The 16,952-nt window shown below is 23.9% G+C and overlaps 1 protein-coding gene across 1 annotated transcript in view; it reads left to right on the forward strand.

Annotated features, from left to right (window-relative positions):
- Positions 1–16,568, forward strand: part of LOC145249042 (uncharacterized) — a 29,981-nt gene extending 13,413 nt beyond the window's left edge. The window contains exons 2-3 of the mRNA XM_080110899.1: positions 2,817–2,941; positions 14,605–16,568. Coding sequence (XP_079967025.1) covers positions 14,847–15,674 — 828 coding nt within the window. The 5' untranslated portion in view covers positions 2,817–2,941; positions 14,605–14,846 and the 3' untranslated portion in view covers positions 15,675–16,568. The remainder of the gene's footprint in view (positions 1–2,816; positions 2,942–14,604) is intronic.
- Positions 16,569–16,952: the final 384 nt, after the last annotated feature.

A 16,952-nucleotide genomic window follows, 5' to 3' on the forward strand; every position in this document is an offset into this window, starting at 1 on the left:
CATCAGTGCATGGACAGGCTGTACTTACCATGGTGAGAAGGTGGTTTAGGCCTCACTGAAATAAACCGCGCATACCGAGCTTCAGAGGTAAGCATAGGCCAATACATCAAATGTTCTTCTGACCCCAAAATAAAAATGGTGAATGAACATCACACCAAATGTTTGCCCCAGCAGATGTCAACTACAAAGCTCGGTGAAAATTTAAGTGGTAACACACTGGACAACACAGTAGAAGAATATGATAACCCAGCAACCCTAATCGCCCGAAGGAAGAGAAAGGAGTATATAAAAAGGGAACCGAAGACAAGACTAGAAGGATGGCAACAACATAAGAGAGCAGGCAGGTTCATGGAAGAACTGAACCAGAACTACATTAAGAAGGAGGCCTCGCTACAATGGCTTAAAAGTGACACATTTCCATTTGATGAAGAACGATTAATTATAACTGCACAAGACCAAGGCTTGCTCACAAATGGATTTAAGAAAATGGCCAGTCTGCAAAAAAACGACCAATGCAGATTCTGTCACTCAGCTGTTGAAAGCCCAAGCCACCTAATGTCTGGATGCAAGATCCTTCTAGCCAATGGTCATTACACTGCTCGCCATAACAAAGTATGTAGATACTTACATTGGAAGATCTGTGGAGAGATGCAACTAGATACGTCGTTGAACATCTGGGAACATGAACCACCACCGATAACATCAAATGGAAAAGCGACAGTGTTCTACGACAAAGACATACAGGTAGGCAGATACATAAAAGACAAGGCCATCAAGCCAGATATAGTAATATGGAACAAGCCCGAAAGGACTGCACTCATTATCGATGTCACAGTTCCAAACGACTTTGGTCTTAATAGAGCAGAACGAGAAAAGATAACAAAATATCAGGACCTTAAAAATGATCTAAAATGAACATGGTCTCTGAAAGAAATAAACATCATACCAGTTGTGACAGGAGCAACTGGCCTAATAAAAAAGAACCTTCAAAAATACTTAGAAGCAATCCCTGGAAAACCAAGCTGTAAGGAAATACAGATAGCAGCCATAAAGGGAACAGTGTCTATTCTTAAAAGAGCCCTCGGATATAAATTTAAATTATAATAGAATCAAGTGTTAGCTCCAGGAAGGAGCCCCTTGATCTCTTCAAACTAACAAAAGTAAAATAAAATAAAAAAAGTGAAAAACTTTATTCATGTGAAGTTTGTGGTTCAAGATTGTATCAGACATCCCATTTTAAAAGACATGTCAACACACATGTCATGAGAGTGTTGAAAACATAAGCAAGTTCCTAAAAAATCTAGAACAAACATATATTGACAAAAGTTCCTAATGACTGTGGACTAAATAGGGCCGAGAAAGAAAAAAAATAACAAAATATGATGCCCACAAAAATGACCTTACAACAACATGGAGGCTAAAACAAATAGACATAATACCATTTGTGGTCAGTGCAACAGGTCTGATAAAGAGAAACCTTTGACCCTACCTGGTATCCATCCAAGACTGTCTAAGCATCCATGAAGTACAACTTGGGGCAATGAAGGAAATATAAAAAACTTTAATTGTGGGTTAAGCTGAAACATTAACTTTGTGCTAAGGTCCGTTGCACCATACAATACTTGAAACAAGAAAAATAAAAAAAATGTGTAAAACCTTATTCATGTCAAGCGTGTGGTACAGCATTTTCGCAGAAAATTAATTTAACCACTCATATAAAGACATATGTTCAAATACACTGGTGAAAACTTCATTCATGTGAAGTTTGTTGTTCAGTTTTATAAAATCTCATTTAAAAATCATATTTGAAACACAGACACAGAGATAAAGTAATTTAACGGAACTTGCTAATATCAATGTATCTCATATAGAGTTCAAGCATTATCCCCTCATAGAGAACTCTTTGATTTCTGAGAATTTCGACTGAAGTAAAAAAAATATATATATATGTGAAAAGACTCCTCCATGTGAAGTTTGTGGTCGATCATTCTCATGGAAATCACAAAAAGTCATATGTCTACACACTGGCGAAATACTTCATTCATGCCAAGTGTTTGGGTCAGCATTTTCACATAAAAAAGACATATCATAACACACCGGCCCAAATGACTCTGGCCTTAATACAGCTGAATGTGAAAAACTAACAAATTATTAGTACCTAAAAAATTATTAAAAACAACAACATGGCCTCTGAAAGAAATACATATTATACCGTGTGTGATGGAAGAAACTTCCCTATTAAAAATAAACTTAATAAATTCTTGGAAACAATCCCTTGAGGACCAAGCTGTAACATAATACAGTTGGCAACCAGAAAAGGGAATTATTTCTATTCTTGAAACAGCCCTCGCATATGAATCCAAATATTAATGAAATCAAATGTTAACTCCAGGGGAACACCTTGATCTTTTGAAACTGAAATAATGTTTTTTAAGGGAAAAGTAGACATACAATATGGCAGCATTAATTTAGAAGAACTGTTAGAAATGAGTCATACACCATAAAAAAGATATGTAGTAAAACACACACTGTCGCAAACTAAATGGAGAGAAACTGAATGCCCACTAGACACTATCCTTGGGTGTCTTCCATCTTTCTGTACAGAAAGGTTTGTCAGAGCCTGACATGAGAATTCCGCTCATCAGAAGTAAACCGTAACCAATCTTCCTGTACAACGGTTTGTCAGAAGCTTGACATGTAGATACTTCTAATCATAAGTAATCCCTGGCTAAATGTAAAAAAGCATGGTGTGCTGTCTCCTATTGCCCTCCAGCATGACCCCAAATAAAGAAATAATTATGTTAACCTTTTTACAGTTTCAGGAATTTAAAAGCCCAGCCAAGAACTGTTGTTGAAAGGAAGATGTTGCTGTTTTACTGCAAAAAGTTTTAAAAGTGGAGCAAAAGAGCAAGTAAACTAAAAGGGAACATTTCTAAAAACGGTATAATTAAATTTATATGCATTAGTATAGATTTTTATATTGTAATTTTTATTCTTAATCTTTTAATTTGTTCAGCTTTACATTATTATAATAACAATTAAATTTATATACATTAGTATAGATTTTTATATTGTAATTTTTATTCTTAATCTTTTAATTTGTTCAGCTTTACATTATTATAATAACAATTAAATTTATATGCATTAGTATAGATTTTTATATTGTAATTTTTATTCTTAATCTTTTAATTTGTTCAGCTTTACATTATTATAATAACAATTAAATTTATATGCATTAGTATAGATTTTTATATTGTAATTTTTATTCTTAATCTTTTAATTTGTTCAGCTTTATATTATTATAATAACAATTAAATTTATATGCATTAGTATAGATTTTTATATTGTAATTTTTATTCTTAATCTTTTAATTTGTTCAGCTTTACATGATTATATTAACAATTAAATTTATATGCATTAGTATAGATTTTTATATTGTAATTTTTATTCTTAATCTTTTAATTTGTTCAGCTTTACATTATTATAATAACAATTAAATTTATATGCATTAGTATAGATTTTTATATTGTAATTTTTATTCGTTATCTTTTAATTTGTTTAGCTTTACATTATTATAATAACAATTAAATTAATATGCATTAGTATAGATTTCTATATTGTAATTTTTATTCTTTATCTTTTTAATTTGTTCAGCTTTACATTATTATAATAACAATTAAATTTATATACATTAGTATAGATTTTTATATTGTAATTTTTATTCTTAATCTTTTAATTTGTTCAGCTTTACATGATTATAATAACAATTAAATTTATATGCATTAGTATAGATTTTTATTTGTAATTTTTATTCTTAATCTTTTAATTTGTTCAGCTTTACATTATTATAATAACAATTAAATTTATATGCATTAGTATAGATTTTTATATTGTAATTTTTATTCTTAATCTTTTAATTTGTTCAGCTTTATATTATTATAATAACAATTAAATTAATATGCATTAGTATAGATTTTTATATTGTAATTTTTATTCTTAATCTTTTAATTTGTTCAGCTTTACATTATTATAATAACAATTAAATTTATATGCATTAGTATAGATTTTTATATTGTAATTTTTATTCGTTATCTTTTAATTTGTTCAGCTTTATATTATTATAATAACAATTAAATTTATATGCATTAGTATAGATTTTTATATTGTAATTTTTATTCTTAATCTTTTAATTTGTTCAGCTTTACATTATTATAATAACAATTAAATTTATATGCATTAGTATAGATTTCTATATTGTAATTTTTATTCTTAATCTTTTAATTTGTTCAGCTTTACATTATTATAATAACAATTAAATTTATATGCATTAGTATAGATTTTTTTATTGTAATTTTTATTCTTAATCTTTTAATTTGTTCAGCTTTACATTATTATAATAACAATTAAATTTATATGCATTAGTATAGATTTTTTTATTGTAATTTTTATTCTTAATCTTTTAATTTGTTCAGCTTTACATTATTATAATAACAATTAAATTTATATGCATTAGTATAGATTTTTATATTGTAATTTTTATTCTTAATCTTTTAATTTGTTCAGCTTTACATTATTATAATAACAATTACATTTATATGCATTAGTATAGATTTCTATATTGTAATTTTTATTCTTAATCGTTTAATTTGTTCAGCTTTACATTATTATAATAACAATTAAATTTATATGCATTAGTATAGATTTCTATATTGTAATTTTTATTCTTAATCTTTTAATTTGTTCAGCTTTACATTATTATAATAACAATTAAATTTATATGCATTAGTATAGATTTTTTTATTGTAATTTTTATTCTTAATCTTTTAATTTGTTCAGCTTTACATTATTATAATAACAATTAAATTTATATGCATTAGTATAGATTTTTTTATTGTAATTTTTATTCTTAATCTTTTAATTTGTTCAGCTTTACATTATTATAATAACAATTAAATTTATATGCATTAGTATAGATTTTTATATTGTAATTTTTATTCTTAATCTTTTAATTTGTTCAGCTTTACATTATTATAATAACAATTACATTTATATGCATTAGTATAGATTTCTATATTGTAATTTTTATTCTTAATCGTTTAATTTGTTCAGCTTTATATTATTATAATAACAATTAAATTTATATGCATTAGTATAGATTTTTATATTGTAATTTTTATTCTTAATCGTTTAATTTGTTCAGCTTTACATTATTATAATAACAATTAAATTTATATGCATTAGTATAGATTTTTATATTGTAATTTTTATTCTTAATCTTTTAATTTGTTCAGCTTTACATGATTATATTAACAATTAAATTTATATGCGTTAGTATATATTTTTATATTGTAATTTTTATTCTTTATCTTTTTAATTTTTTGAGCTTTACATTTTTATAATAACAATTAAATTAATATGCATTAGTATAGATTTTTATATTGTAATTTTTATTCTTTATCTTTTTAATTTGTTGAGCTTTACATTATTATATTAACGATTGCATTTATATGCATTAGTATATATTTTTATATCGTAATTTTTATTCTTTATCTTTTTAATTTGTTGAGCTTTACATGATTATATTAACAATGACATTTATATGCATTAGTAAAATTTTTTATTGTTTCTGAATAATAATAATTATAATTAGACGAACAGAGAATTGCTATTGCTTTCTGAATAATAATTTTTATAATTAGACCAGCAGAGAATTGCTTTTGCTTTCTGAATAATAATAATTATAATAAGATCAACAGAGAATTGCTATTGCTTTCTGAATAATGATTATTATAATTAGACAACAGTAAATTGTTATTGCTTTCTGAATAATAATTATTATAATTAGACCAACAGAGAATTGCTATAGCTTTCTGTAAATTAATTATTATAATTAGACCAACAGAGAATTTTTATTGCTTTCTGAATAATAATTATTATAATTAGTCCAAAAGAGATTGCTATTGCTTTCTGAAAAATAATTATTAAAATTAGACCAACAGAGAGAATTGTTATTGCTTTATGAAAAAAATTATTATAATTAGACCCACAGAGAATTGTTATTGCTTTCTGCATAATAATTATTATAATTAGACCAACAGATAATTGCTATTGCTTTCTAAATAATAATTATTATAATTAGACAAACAGAGAATTGCTATTGCTTTCTGAAAAATAATGATTATAATTAAACCAACAGAGAATTGCTATTGCTTTCTGAATAATAATTATTAAAATTAGACAAACAGTAAATTGCTATTGCTTTTTGAATAATAATTATTATAATTAACCAACAGAGAATTACTATTTCTTTCTGAATAATAATTATTATAATTAGACCAACAGAGATTTGTTTTGACTTTTTGAATAATTATTATAATTGGACCAACAGATATTTGCTATTGTTTTCTTAATAATAATTACTATATTTTGACAAACAGAAAATTGCTAATGTTTCTGATTAATAATATTATAATTAGACTAACAGTAAATTGCTATTGCTTGGTGAATAATAATTATAATAATTTGACCAACAGAGAATTGCTTTTGCTTTCTGAATAATAATTATTATAATTAGACCAACAGAGAATTGCTATTGCTTTCTGAATAATAATTGTTGTAATTAGACCAACAGAGAATTGCTATTCCATTCTAAATCATAATTATTATAATTAGACCAACGGAAAATTACTATTTCATCTGAATAATAATTATTATAATTAGACCAACAGTAAATTGCTATTGCTTTTTGAATAATAATAATTATTATTAGACCAATAGAGAATTGCTATTGTTTCTGAATAATAATTATAATAATTGGACAAACAGAGAACTGCTATTGCATTCGGATTAATTATTATAATTGGACCAACAGAGAATTGCTATTGCTTTCTGAATAATAATTATTATACTAAGACCAACAAAGAATTGTTATTGCTTTCTGATTTATTATTATTACAATAAGACCATCAGAGAATTACTATTGCTTTCTGAATAATAATTATTATAATTAAACAAACAGAGAATTGCTATGTCTTTCTGAATAATAATTATTATAATTAGACTAACAGATAATTGCTATTGCTTTCTTAATAATAATTATTGTAATTAGACAAACAGTAAATTGGTATTGTTTTTAATAATTATTATAATTAGACAAACAGAATTGCTATCGCTTTCTGAATCATAATATTCTAATTAGACCAACAGTAACTTGCTATTGCTTGCTGAATAATATTTATTAAAATTAGACAGACTGAGAGTTGCTTTTGCTTTCTGAATAATAATTATTGTAATTAGACCAACAGAGAATTGCTATTGAATTCTGAATCATAATAATAAAAATTAGACCAACGGAAAATTGCTATTGCATCTAGATAATAATTATTATAATTAGACCAACAGAAGATATCTATTGCTTTCTGAATAATAATTATTATAAGTGGACCAACAGAGAAACGCTATTTCTTTCTGAATAAGTATTATAATTGCACCAACAGATAATTGCTATTGCTTTCTTAATAATAATTGCTTAATTAGACCAACAGAGAATTGCTATTGCTATCTGAATAATAATATCATAATTAGACCAAAAGTAAATTGCTATTGCTTGCTGAATAATAATTAATATAATTAGACAAACAGAAAATTGCTATTGCTTTCTGAATAATAATTATTATAATTAGACCAACAGAGAATTGCTATTGCTTTCTGAATAATAATTATTATAATTAGACCAACAGAGAATTGCTATTGCTTTCTGAATAATAATTATTGTAATTAGACCAACAGAGAATTGCTATTGCATTCTGAATAATAATTATTATAATTAGTCCAACAGTAAATTTCTGTTGCTTTGTGAATAATAATTATAATAATTAGACCAACAGAGAATTGCTATTGCTTTCTGAATAATAATTATTATAATTAAACCAACAAAGAATTGCTATTGCTTTCTGAATAATAATTATTATAATTAGACAAACAGTAAATTGCTATTGTTTTTTTAATAATTATTATAATTAGACCAACAGAGAATAGCTATTGCTTTCTGAATAATATTTATTAAATTTAGACCAGCAGATAACTGCTATTGTTTTCTGAATAATAATTATTATAATTAGACAAACAGTAAATTGCTATTGCATTCTGAATAATAATTATAATAATTAGAGAAACAGAGAATTGCTATCACTTTCTGAATAATAATATTATAATTAGACCACAGTAAATTGCCATTGCTTGCTGAATAATAATTGTTATAATTAGACAGACAGAGAATTGCTATTTCTTTCTGAATAATAATTATTGTAATTAGACCAACAGAGAATTGCTATTGCTTTTTGAATAATTATTATAATTGAACCAACAGATAATTGCTATTGCTTTCTGAATAATTATTATAATTAGACAAACAGTAAATTGCTATTGCATTCTGAATAATAATTATTATAATTAGACAAACAGAGAATGACCTATCGCTTTCTGAATAATAATATTATAATTATACCACAGTAAATTGCTATTGCTTGCTGAATAATAATTGTTATAATTAGACAGACAGAGAATTGCTATTCCTTTCTGAATAATAATTATTGTAATTAGACCAACAGAGAATTGCTATTGCTTTTTGAATAATTATTATAATTAGACCAACAGTAAATTGCTATTGCTTGCTGAATAATAATTTTTATAATTTGACAAACAGAGAATTGCTATTTCTTTCTGAATAATAATTATTGTAATTAGACCAACAGAGAATTGCTATTTCATTCTATATCATAATTATTATAATTAGACCAACGGAAAATTTCTATTACATCTGAATAATAATTATTATAATTAGATCAACAGTACATTGCTATTGCTTTTTTAATAATAATAATTATTATTAGACCAATAGAGAATTTCTATTGTTTCTGAATAATAATTATAATAATTAGACATACAGAGAATTGCTATTCCTTTCTAAATAATAATTATTATAATTAGACCAACAGAGAATTGCTATTGCTTTCTGAATTATAATTATTATAATTAGACCAACAATTGCTATTGCTTTTTGAATAATAATTACTATAATTAGACCAACAGACAATTGCTATTGCTTTCTGAATAATTATTATTATTAGACCAACAGAGAATTGCTATTGCTTTCTGAATAATGATATTAGAATTAGACCAACGGAGAATTGCTATTGCTTTCTGAATAATTATTATTATAATTAGACAAACAGAGAATTGCTATTGCTTTCTGAATAATTTTCATTATAATTAGTCAATAGATAATTGCTATTGCTTTCTGAATAATTATTATAATTAGACAAACAGATAAATGAAAATTTACTCAAAATTTAAATATTTTAGTGGTCAGTATTCATCTGAATTAAAGTAGCAAATTTTTTATACATTATAAAATTTTAGTAGTTTTGTACAATAAATCAACTACTTCAACAGTCCAAAAAAACAATTTCTCATCAAAAAAAAAAAAAACTATTTGTAGGTTTAAATGAGTATTGAAAAGTATTTCTTATAATAATGCGTAACCATCCCGTAGGATAAAAGACAATCGTTTCTAACAATAAGAAAACATTGAATGTAAACTAGGGACCCTACAGAACAAAAAATTTGACTGAAAGGACGAGAGAAAAATTAGAATTAACTAGAAATATCAACCACCTGTTTGAGTTACAGGACGAGAGAAAAATTAAAATTAACTAGAGATATCACTTCAACAGTCCAATGAACAATTTATAAAAATGTGTTCGAATCAAAATGGTATATTCCATATTTTTCTTTAAAACAAAAATCTATTTGTAGGTTAGAATGAGTATTCAAAATATTTCTTATAATGATGCAACCTGATTGAAAAAAAAACATAAAAAAATTCAAAGTGCAAACAAAATAAAAAGAGTGAAAAATTGGATGAACAAATACAACAAATACCTTTTTGCCACATGGCAATGCAAGCTGTTGCGCCCTATTGGTATAAAGAGTTTCAGCATCCAAAATATATCCATTTATGTAGAGATGAGACATTTTGTCCACGAAAAGTAGTTAGAATAACATATGTGAGAAGATTGAACAATCAAATATATCTGGAGGGAAAATGTAAAGCACCATTCTTAAACGAAGTAAAAGTGAAGAAGAAAAGTAGAGAGTAAGACGACTTAAAGAAAATTACAAAGTAGACCTAGTATAGAATTTAACATGATAGGAGACCTGTTAATTACAAATAATAGATTATACAGTAATAAGTAAACAATAATATATGAATAAACGTGTGATAAACATAGATATACAGTTGTAGTAATAGTGATATATAATATATAATACATAGTGATGAATATAATATTATAATTAGATACCATATACAATGATAATAAATAATAATGCATATATATATTAATAATATAATAGATAATATATACAATGGTAATAAATAATATTGTATATATAGGAACAATAATTAGATTATATATAATGATGATAAATAATATATATATATAGTAATAATAATTAGATTATATATACATATATAATAAATAATAATGTATATATACATAGTAATAATTGATAATATATACAATGATTATAAATAATATATACAATAATAATAATTAATAATGTATATATACAGTAATATAATAGATAATATATACAATGATAATAAATGATAATGTATATATATATTAATAATAATTAGATAATATATACAATGATAACAAATAATGTATATATATAGTAATATAATAGATAATATATACAAAGATAATAAATAATAATATATATGTAGTAATAATATAATAGATAATATATACAAAGATAATAAATAATAATATATATGTAGTAATAATATAATAGATAATATATAAAATGATAATAAATAATAATGTATATATAGTAATAATAATTGGATAATATATACAATAATAATAAATAATAATGTTTATACATAGTAATAATAATTAGATAATATATACGATGATAATAAATAATAATGCATATATATAGTAATTAAAAATAAATAATATATACAATTATAATAAATAATATATATATATAGTAATAATAAGATAATATATACAACATTAATAAATAATAATGTATATATGATAATAATAGATAATATATACAATGATAATAAATAATAAGGTATATATATATAGTAATAATATAATAGGAACTATATACAATAATAATAAATATTAATGTATATATAGTAATAATAATACGATAATATATACAATGATAATTAATAACGTATATAGAGTATTAATAATTAGAAAATATATACAGTGATAATAAATAATAATGTATATATAGTAATAATAATTAGATAATATATACAATGATAATAAATAATAATGTGTATATATAGAAACAATAATTAGATAATATATACAATGATAATGAATAATAATAATATATATATAGTAATAATTATTAGATAATATATACAATGATAATAAATTATATAGATAGTAATAATATAATAAACAATATAATAAACATAATAAATAATATAATAAACAATATAATAAACAATATATACAATCATAATAAATAATATTATATGCAGTAATAATAATTAGATAATATATACAATGATAATAAGTAATGGTGTATATATCTAGTAATAATATAATAGATAAGATATACAGTGGTAATAAATAATATATGTGTATAGTAATAATATAATAGATGATATATACCAGGATAATAAATACTAATGTATATATATAGTTATAATTTGATAATATATACAATGATAATAAATAATAATGTGCATATATATATAATAATAATTAGATAATATATACAATGATAATAAAAAATCATGTATATATATACTAATAATTAGATAAGATATACAATGATAATAAATCATAATTTATATATCTAGTAATAATAATAGATAAGATATACAATGATAATAAATTATATATGTATATAGTAATAATATAATAGATGATATATACCAGGATAATAAATACTAATGTATATATATAGTAATAATTAGATAATATATACAATGATAATAAATAATAATGTGTATATATAGTAAAAATAATTAGACAATATATACAATGATAATAAATAATAATGTGTATATAGAGTATCAATAATTAGATAATATATACAATGATAATAAATAATAATGTTTATATATAGTAGTAATAATAATTATATACAATGATAATAAATAATAATGTATATATATAGTAATAATTATATAATATATACAATGATAACAAATAATAATGTGTATATAGTAATAATTAGATAATATATATATTGATAATATCATAATAACGTATATATATAGTAATGATAATAATTAGATAATATATACAATGATAAATATATATAGTAAAAAATAGATTATATATACAATTATAATAAATAATAATGTGTATATATAGTAATAGTAATTAGATAATATATACATTGATAATAAATAATCATGTCTATATATAGTAGTAATAATAGATAATATATACAATGATTATAAATAATATATATATAGTAATAATACTTAAATAATATATACAATAATAATAAATAATAATGTGTAGGTATAGGAATAATAATTAGATAATATATACAATGATAATAAATGATAATGTGTATATATAGTAATAATAATAAAATAATATATACAATAATAATAAATAATAATGTGTATATATAGGAATAATAATCAGATAATATATACAATAATAATAAATAATAATATATATATATAGTAATAATTATTAGATAATATATACGATGATAATAAATAATAATGTACATATATAGTAATAATAATTAGATAATATATACAATGATAATGAATAATAATGTGTATATATAGGAATAATAATTAGATAATATGTACAATTATAATAAATAATAATGTATATATATTGTAATAATTATTAGATAATATATACAATGATAATAAATAACAATGTGTACATATAATAATAATTAGATAAATTGATGATAAATAATAATGTATTTATATATAGTAATAATTAATATGTTATATATACAATGATAATAAATAATAATGTATATATATAGTAATAGTAATTAAATAATATATACAATGATAATGAATAATAATGTGTATATCTAGTAATAATATAATAGATAAGATATACAATTATAATAAATAACATATATATATAAAGTAATAATATAATTGATGATATATACCAGGATAATAAATACTAATGTATATATGTAGTAATAATTACATAATATATGCAATGATAATAAATTATAATGTGTATATTGTAGTAATTATCATAGATAATATATACAATGAAAATAGATAATAATGTATAATGTATAATAATAATAATTAGATAATATATACAAGTATAATAAATAATAGTGTATATAAATAGTAATAATAATAGATAATATATACAATCATAATAAATAATAATGCATATATAGTAATGATAATAGATAATATATACAATGATAATAAATAATAATGTATATGTATAGTAATAATAAATAGATAATATATACAATGTTAATAAATAATAATGTGTATATAGCAATAGTATAATAGATGATATATACCAGGATAATAAATAATAATGTATATATATAGTAATAATAATTAGATAATATATACAATGATAACAAATAATAATGTATATGTAGTAGTAATAATTAGATTATATATACAATGATAATAAATAATAATGTATATATATATAGTAATAATAATTAGATAGTATATATAATGAGAATAAATAATGGTGAATATATATAGTTATAATAATTAGATAATATATACTATGATAATAAATAATAATGTGTATATATAGTAATAATATAATAGATAATGTACAGAGTTGTAATAAATAATAATGTATATTAATAATAATTAGAAGTAAATAGTGATATTCACAACTTAATATAAAATAAGTTTAACGCTACACAATGACAGTGGGCGCAGTAGTTAGATTCCTTGTAAAAATCAATTGTAAATACAACTGCAAATTACTTAGGATTTCTATCCAGTCGTTGCTGACAAAGCAAGACAAGCTACTCCTGAGAAGTAAATGAAAGGGTTCCTTAAAACTATATAAAAAAACTTATTTGATTTTCATATTTTATATCATTTGTTAGAAAACTATTCAGTCAGTAAGTCATTTAATCACCTGCAATCAATGCATCAACTTGCTCTCTCGAATTCTCAATAGTCCTAATGTTAATTTAAGGGATCTTCAGTTGTTTACCATGAAAAACTGTTTCGAGGATTTAAAAACAAAACAGTATGTTAAATCATGGCTCCCGAGCAGTGTTGATCAAACACCACCTCCCTTAATCACTAGAACGAAAATGTTACAGATATTAGATCTAGTTCCTACTCTTGATTAATTTCGCTACCTATATATATATATATATATATATATATATATGTGTGTATATATATATTAACTCGAATATGTTAGTAAAGAAAATATTTATAGAAATTTTATATTTATAGAAATTTTATATTTATTACAAATAAAATTGTTTGACATTTTCATAGATTTAACTACTACGTACATTTTATTTTTGTTAGAAATTACTCTGATAATTATTTTATTTCAGATATGAAGTTACGAAACCGGATTTTGATGAATACGGCAACAATCACTGTTGATGCCATTAATTGCACATACAATTGTTGTGGTTAAAGTTGCTTAAACTTCAGCCACACCTCTCCTGTGTCGGCAGTCTTAAATACCAGTGTCACAAAGCATTTTCACAGCAATTCAGTTTAAAATATATGTACAACAACACCGGTTAAACTCTAATTCAATCAGTATTAAAAAAGGCCAATTAAAAAAAATATGTTTACACACACTGATAAAAAGCTTTATTCATGTGAAGTTTGTGGTTCAACATTTTCAAAGAAACACAATTTAAAGACTCATATGTTCACACACACTGGTGAAAAGCCTCATGCATGTGAAGTTTGTGGTACAGCATATTCCCAGAAATCCAATTTAAAAATTCATATGTTCACACACACTGGTGAAAAGCCTCATTCGTGTCAAGTGTGTGGTACAGCATTTTTCCGTAAATTTTCTTTAAAAGAACATATGGTCACACACACTGGTGAAAAACCTCATTCATGTCAAGTGTGTGGTACAGCATTTTTCCGTAAATTTTCTTTAAAAGAACATATGCTCACACACACTGGTGAAAAACCTCATTCATGTGAAGTTTGTGGTTCAACATTTTCCCAGAAATCAACTTTAAAAACTCATATGTTAACACACACTGGTGAAAAGCCTTATTCATGTGAAGTTTGTGGTTCAAAATTTTCCCAGAAGCACACTTTAAAAACTCATGTGTTAACACACACTGGTGCAAAACCTTATTCATGTGAAGTTTGTGGTTCAAAATTTTCACAGAAAGGCAATTTAAAATCTCATATGTTCACACACACTGGGGAAAAGCCTCATTCATGTGAATTTTGTGGTTCTGCATTTTCCATTAAATCCGATTTAAAAACTCATATGTTTATACACACCGGTGAAAAACGTCATTCATGTCAAGTTTGTGATAAAACATTTTCCCGAAAATCACATTTAAAAACACATATGTTCACACATACTGGTGAAAAAAAAACTTCAAAAATGCTTAGAAGCAATCCCTGGAAAACCAAGCTGTAAGGAAATACAGATAGCAGCCATAAAGGGAACAGTGTCTATTCTTAAAAGAGCTCTCGGATATAAATTTAAACTATAATAGAATCAATTGTTAGCCCCAAGAAATAGCCCCTTGATCTCCTCAAATTAACAAAAGTAAAATTAAAAAAAAAGGGAAAAGCCATATTCTTGTGGAGTGTGTGCATATTCTTGCTCTAAAAATCGAATTTACTGAGCCATATGAGAACTCATTCTGGGGAAAACCCACATTCTTATAAAGAGTGTGGATATTCTTGTTCTGCACAATCAAGACATGTGAGAACTCACACTTGAATGCCTAGCAGAGAGAACTTGAATGCCTACTGGAGAGAACTTGAATGCCTACAGGAGAGAACTTGAATGCCTAATAGACACTATCCTCGAGTGTATAAGGTCTCTCTGTACAGGGGTTTGTCAGAACAACCTGGCATGAGGAGACTTTTTCCATAGAAGTAAACCCTGACCAAATATTCAAAATCACATAGTATTCGCTGCCCAAATAAGACCTCCTCGCTATGGCTAACCCATATTAGCTTTTACAAGGAATGGTGCACCTTCTCCAAGTGATGTTACCTACAGTAATAGCACGAAGCTGGATACTCCACCAGACTAGATAAATTCTTGTCCTGGAATTCAGTAAGACCAAGAGACCAACATGAAAGATATACTACAATGTATGAAAATGGTTAATTGCGGAGAGGAAAATTATGTTCTCAATTTCTTTACTAACCCTGTGTTTGAGAAATAAAGAACCTAAATGGAACATTCGAATATCTATGTATCTCATATAGACTTCAAATGTTAGCCCCAGGTTGTGGGCCCCTTGATTTCTGAAAACTTCCACTGAAGTAAAATAAAACAAAAAAGGGAAAAACCTCATTCCTATAACGTGTGTGGGTCAGCATTTTCAGGAGCATCCGACTTACAAAGATATATTAACACCAGAATTACTAGGATGCCGACTCCGACTCCTTTAATATCCTTTAATATCTTCAACTCTGACTCTGACTCCCGACTCCTGTGAAAATCTATTTTGCAGATCCATATACCAGCCTCCCACATCTATTCAGCATGCATTTTATAATTACTTTTCATGTATATCATTTTCGACGTTTAACATTCACTTGTATGATAAATATACTCACATATAAAATCAACCAGCTTTATAGAATAAGTTTATATATCAAAGGGATAAAAAGTTTACAATTAAATTTTATTATGCTATCAGTTCAAAATAGAATACAATATTTAGGGATAGGGAAA

This window comes from Euprymna scolopes, chromosome 27 (genome assembly GCF_053919585.1).
Source record: "Euprymna scolopes isolate OS-2025 chromosome 27, ASM5391958v1, whole genome shotgun sequence".
Classification (NCBI taxonomy): Eukaryota; Metazoa; Mollusca; class Cephalopoda; order Sepiida; family Sepiolidae; genus Euprymna; species Euprymna scolopes.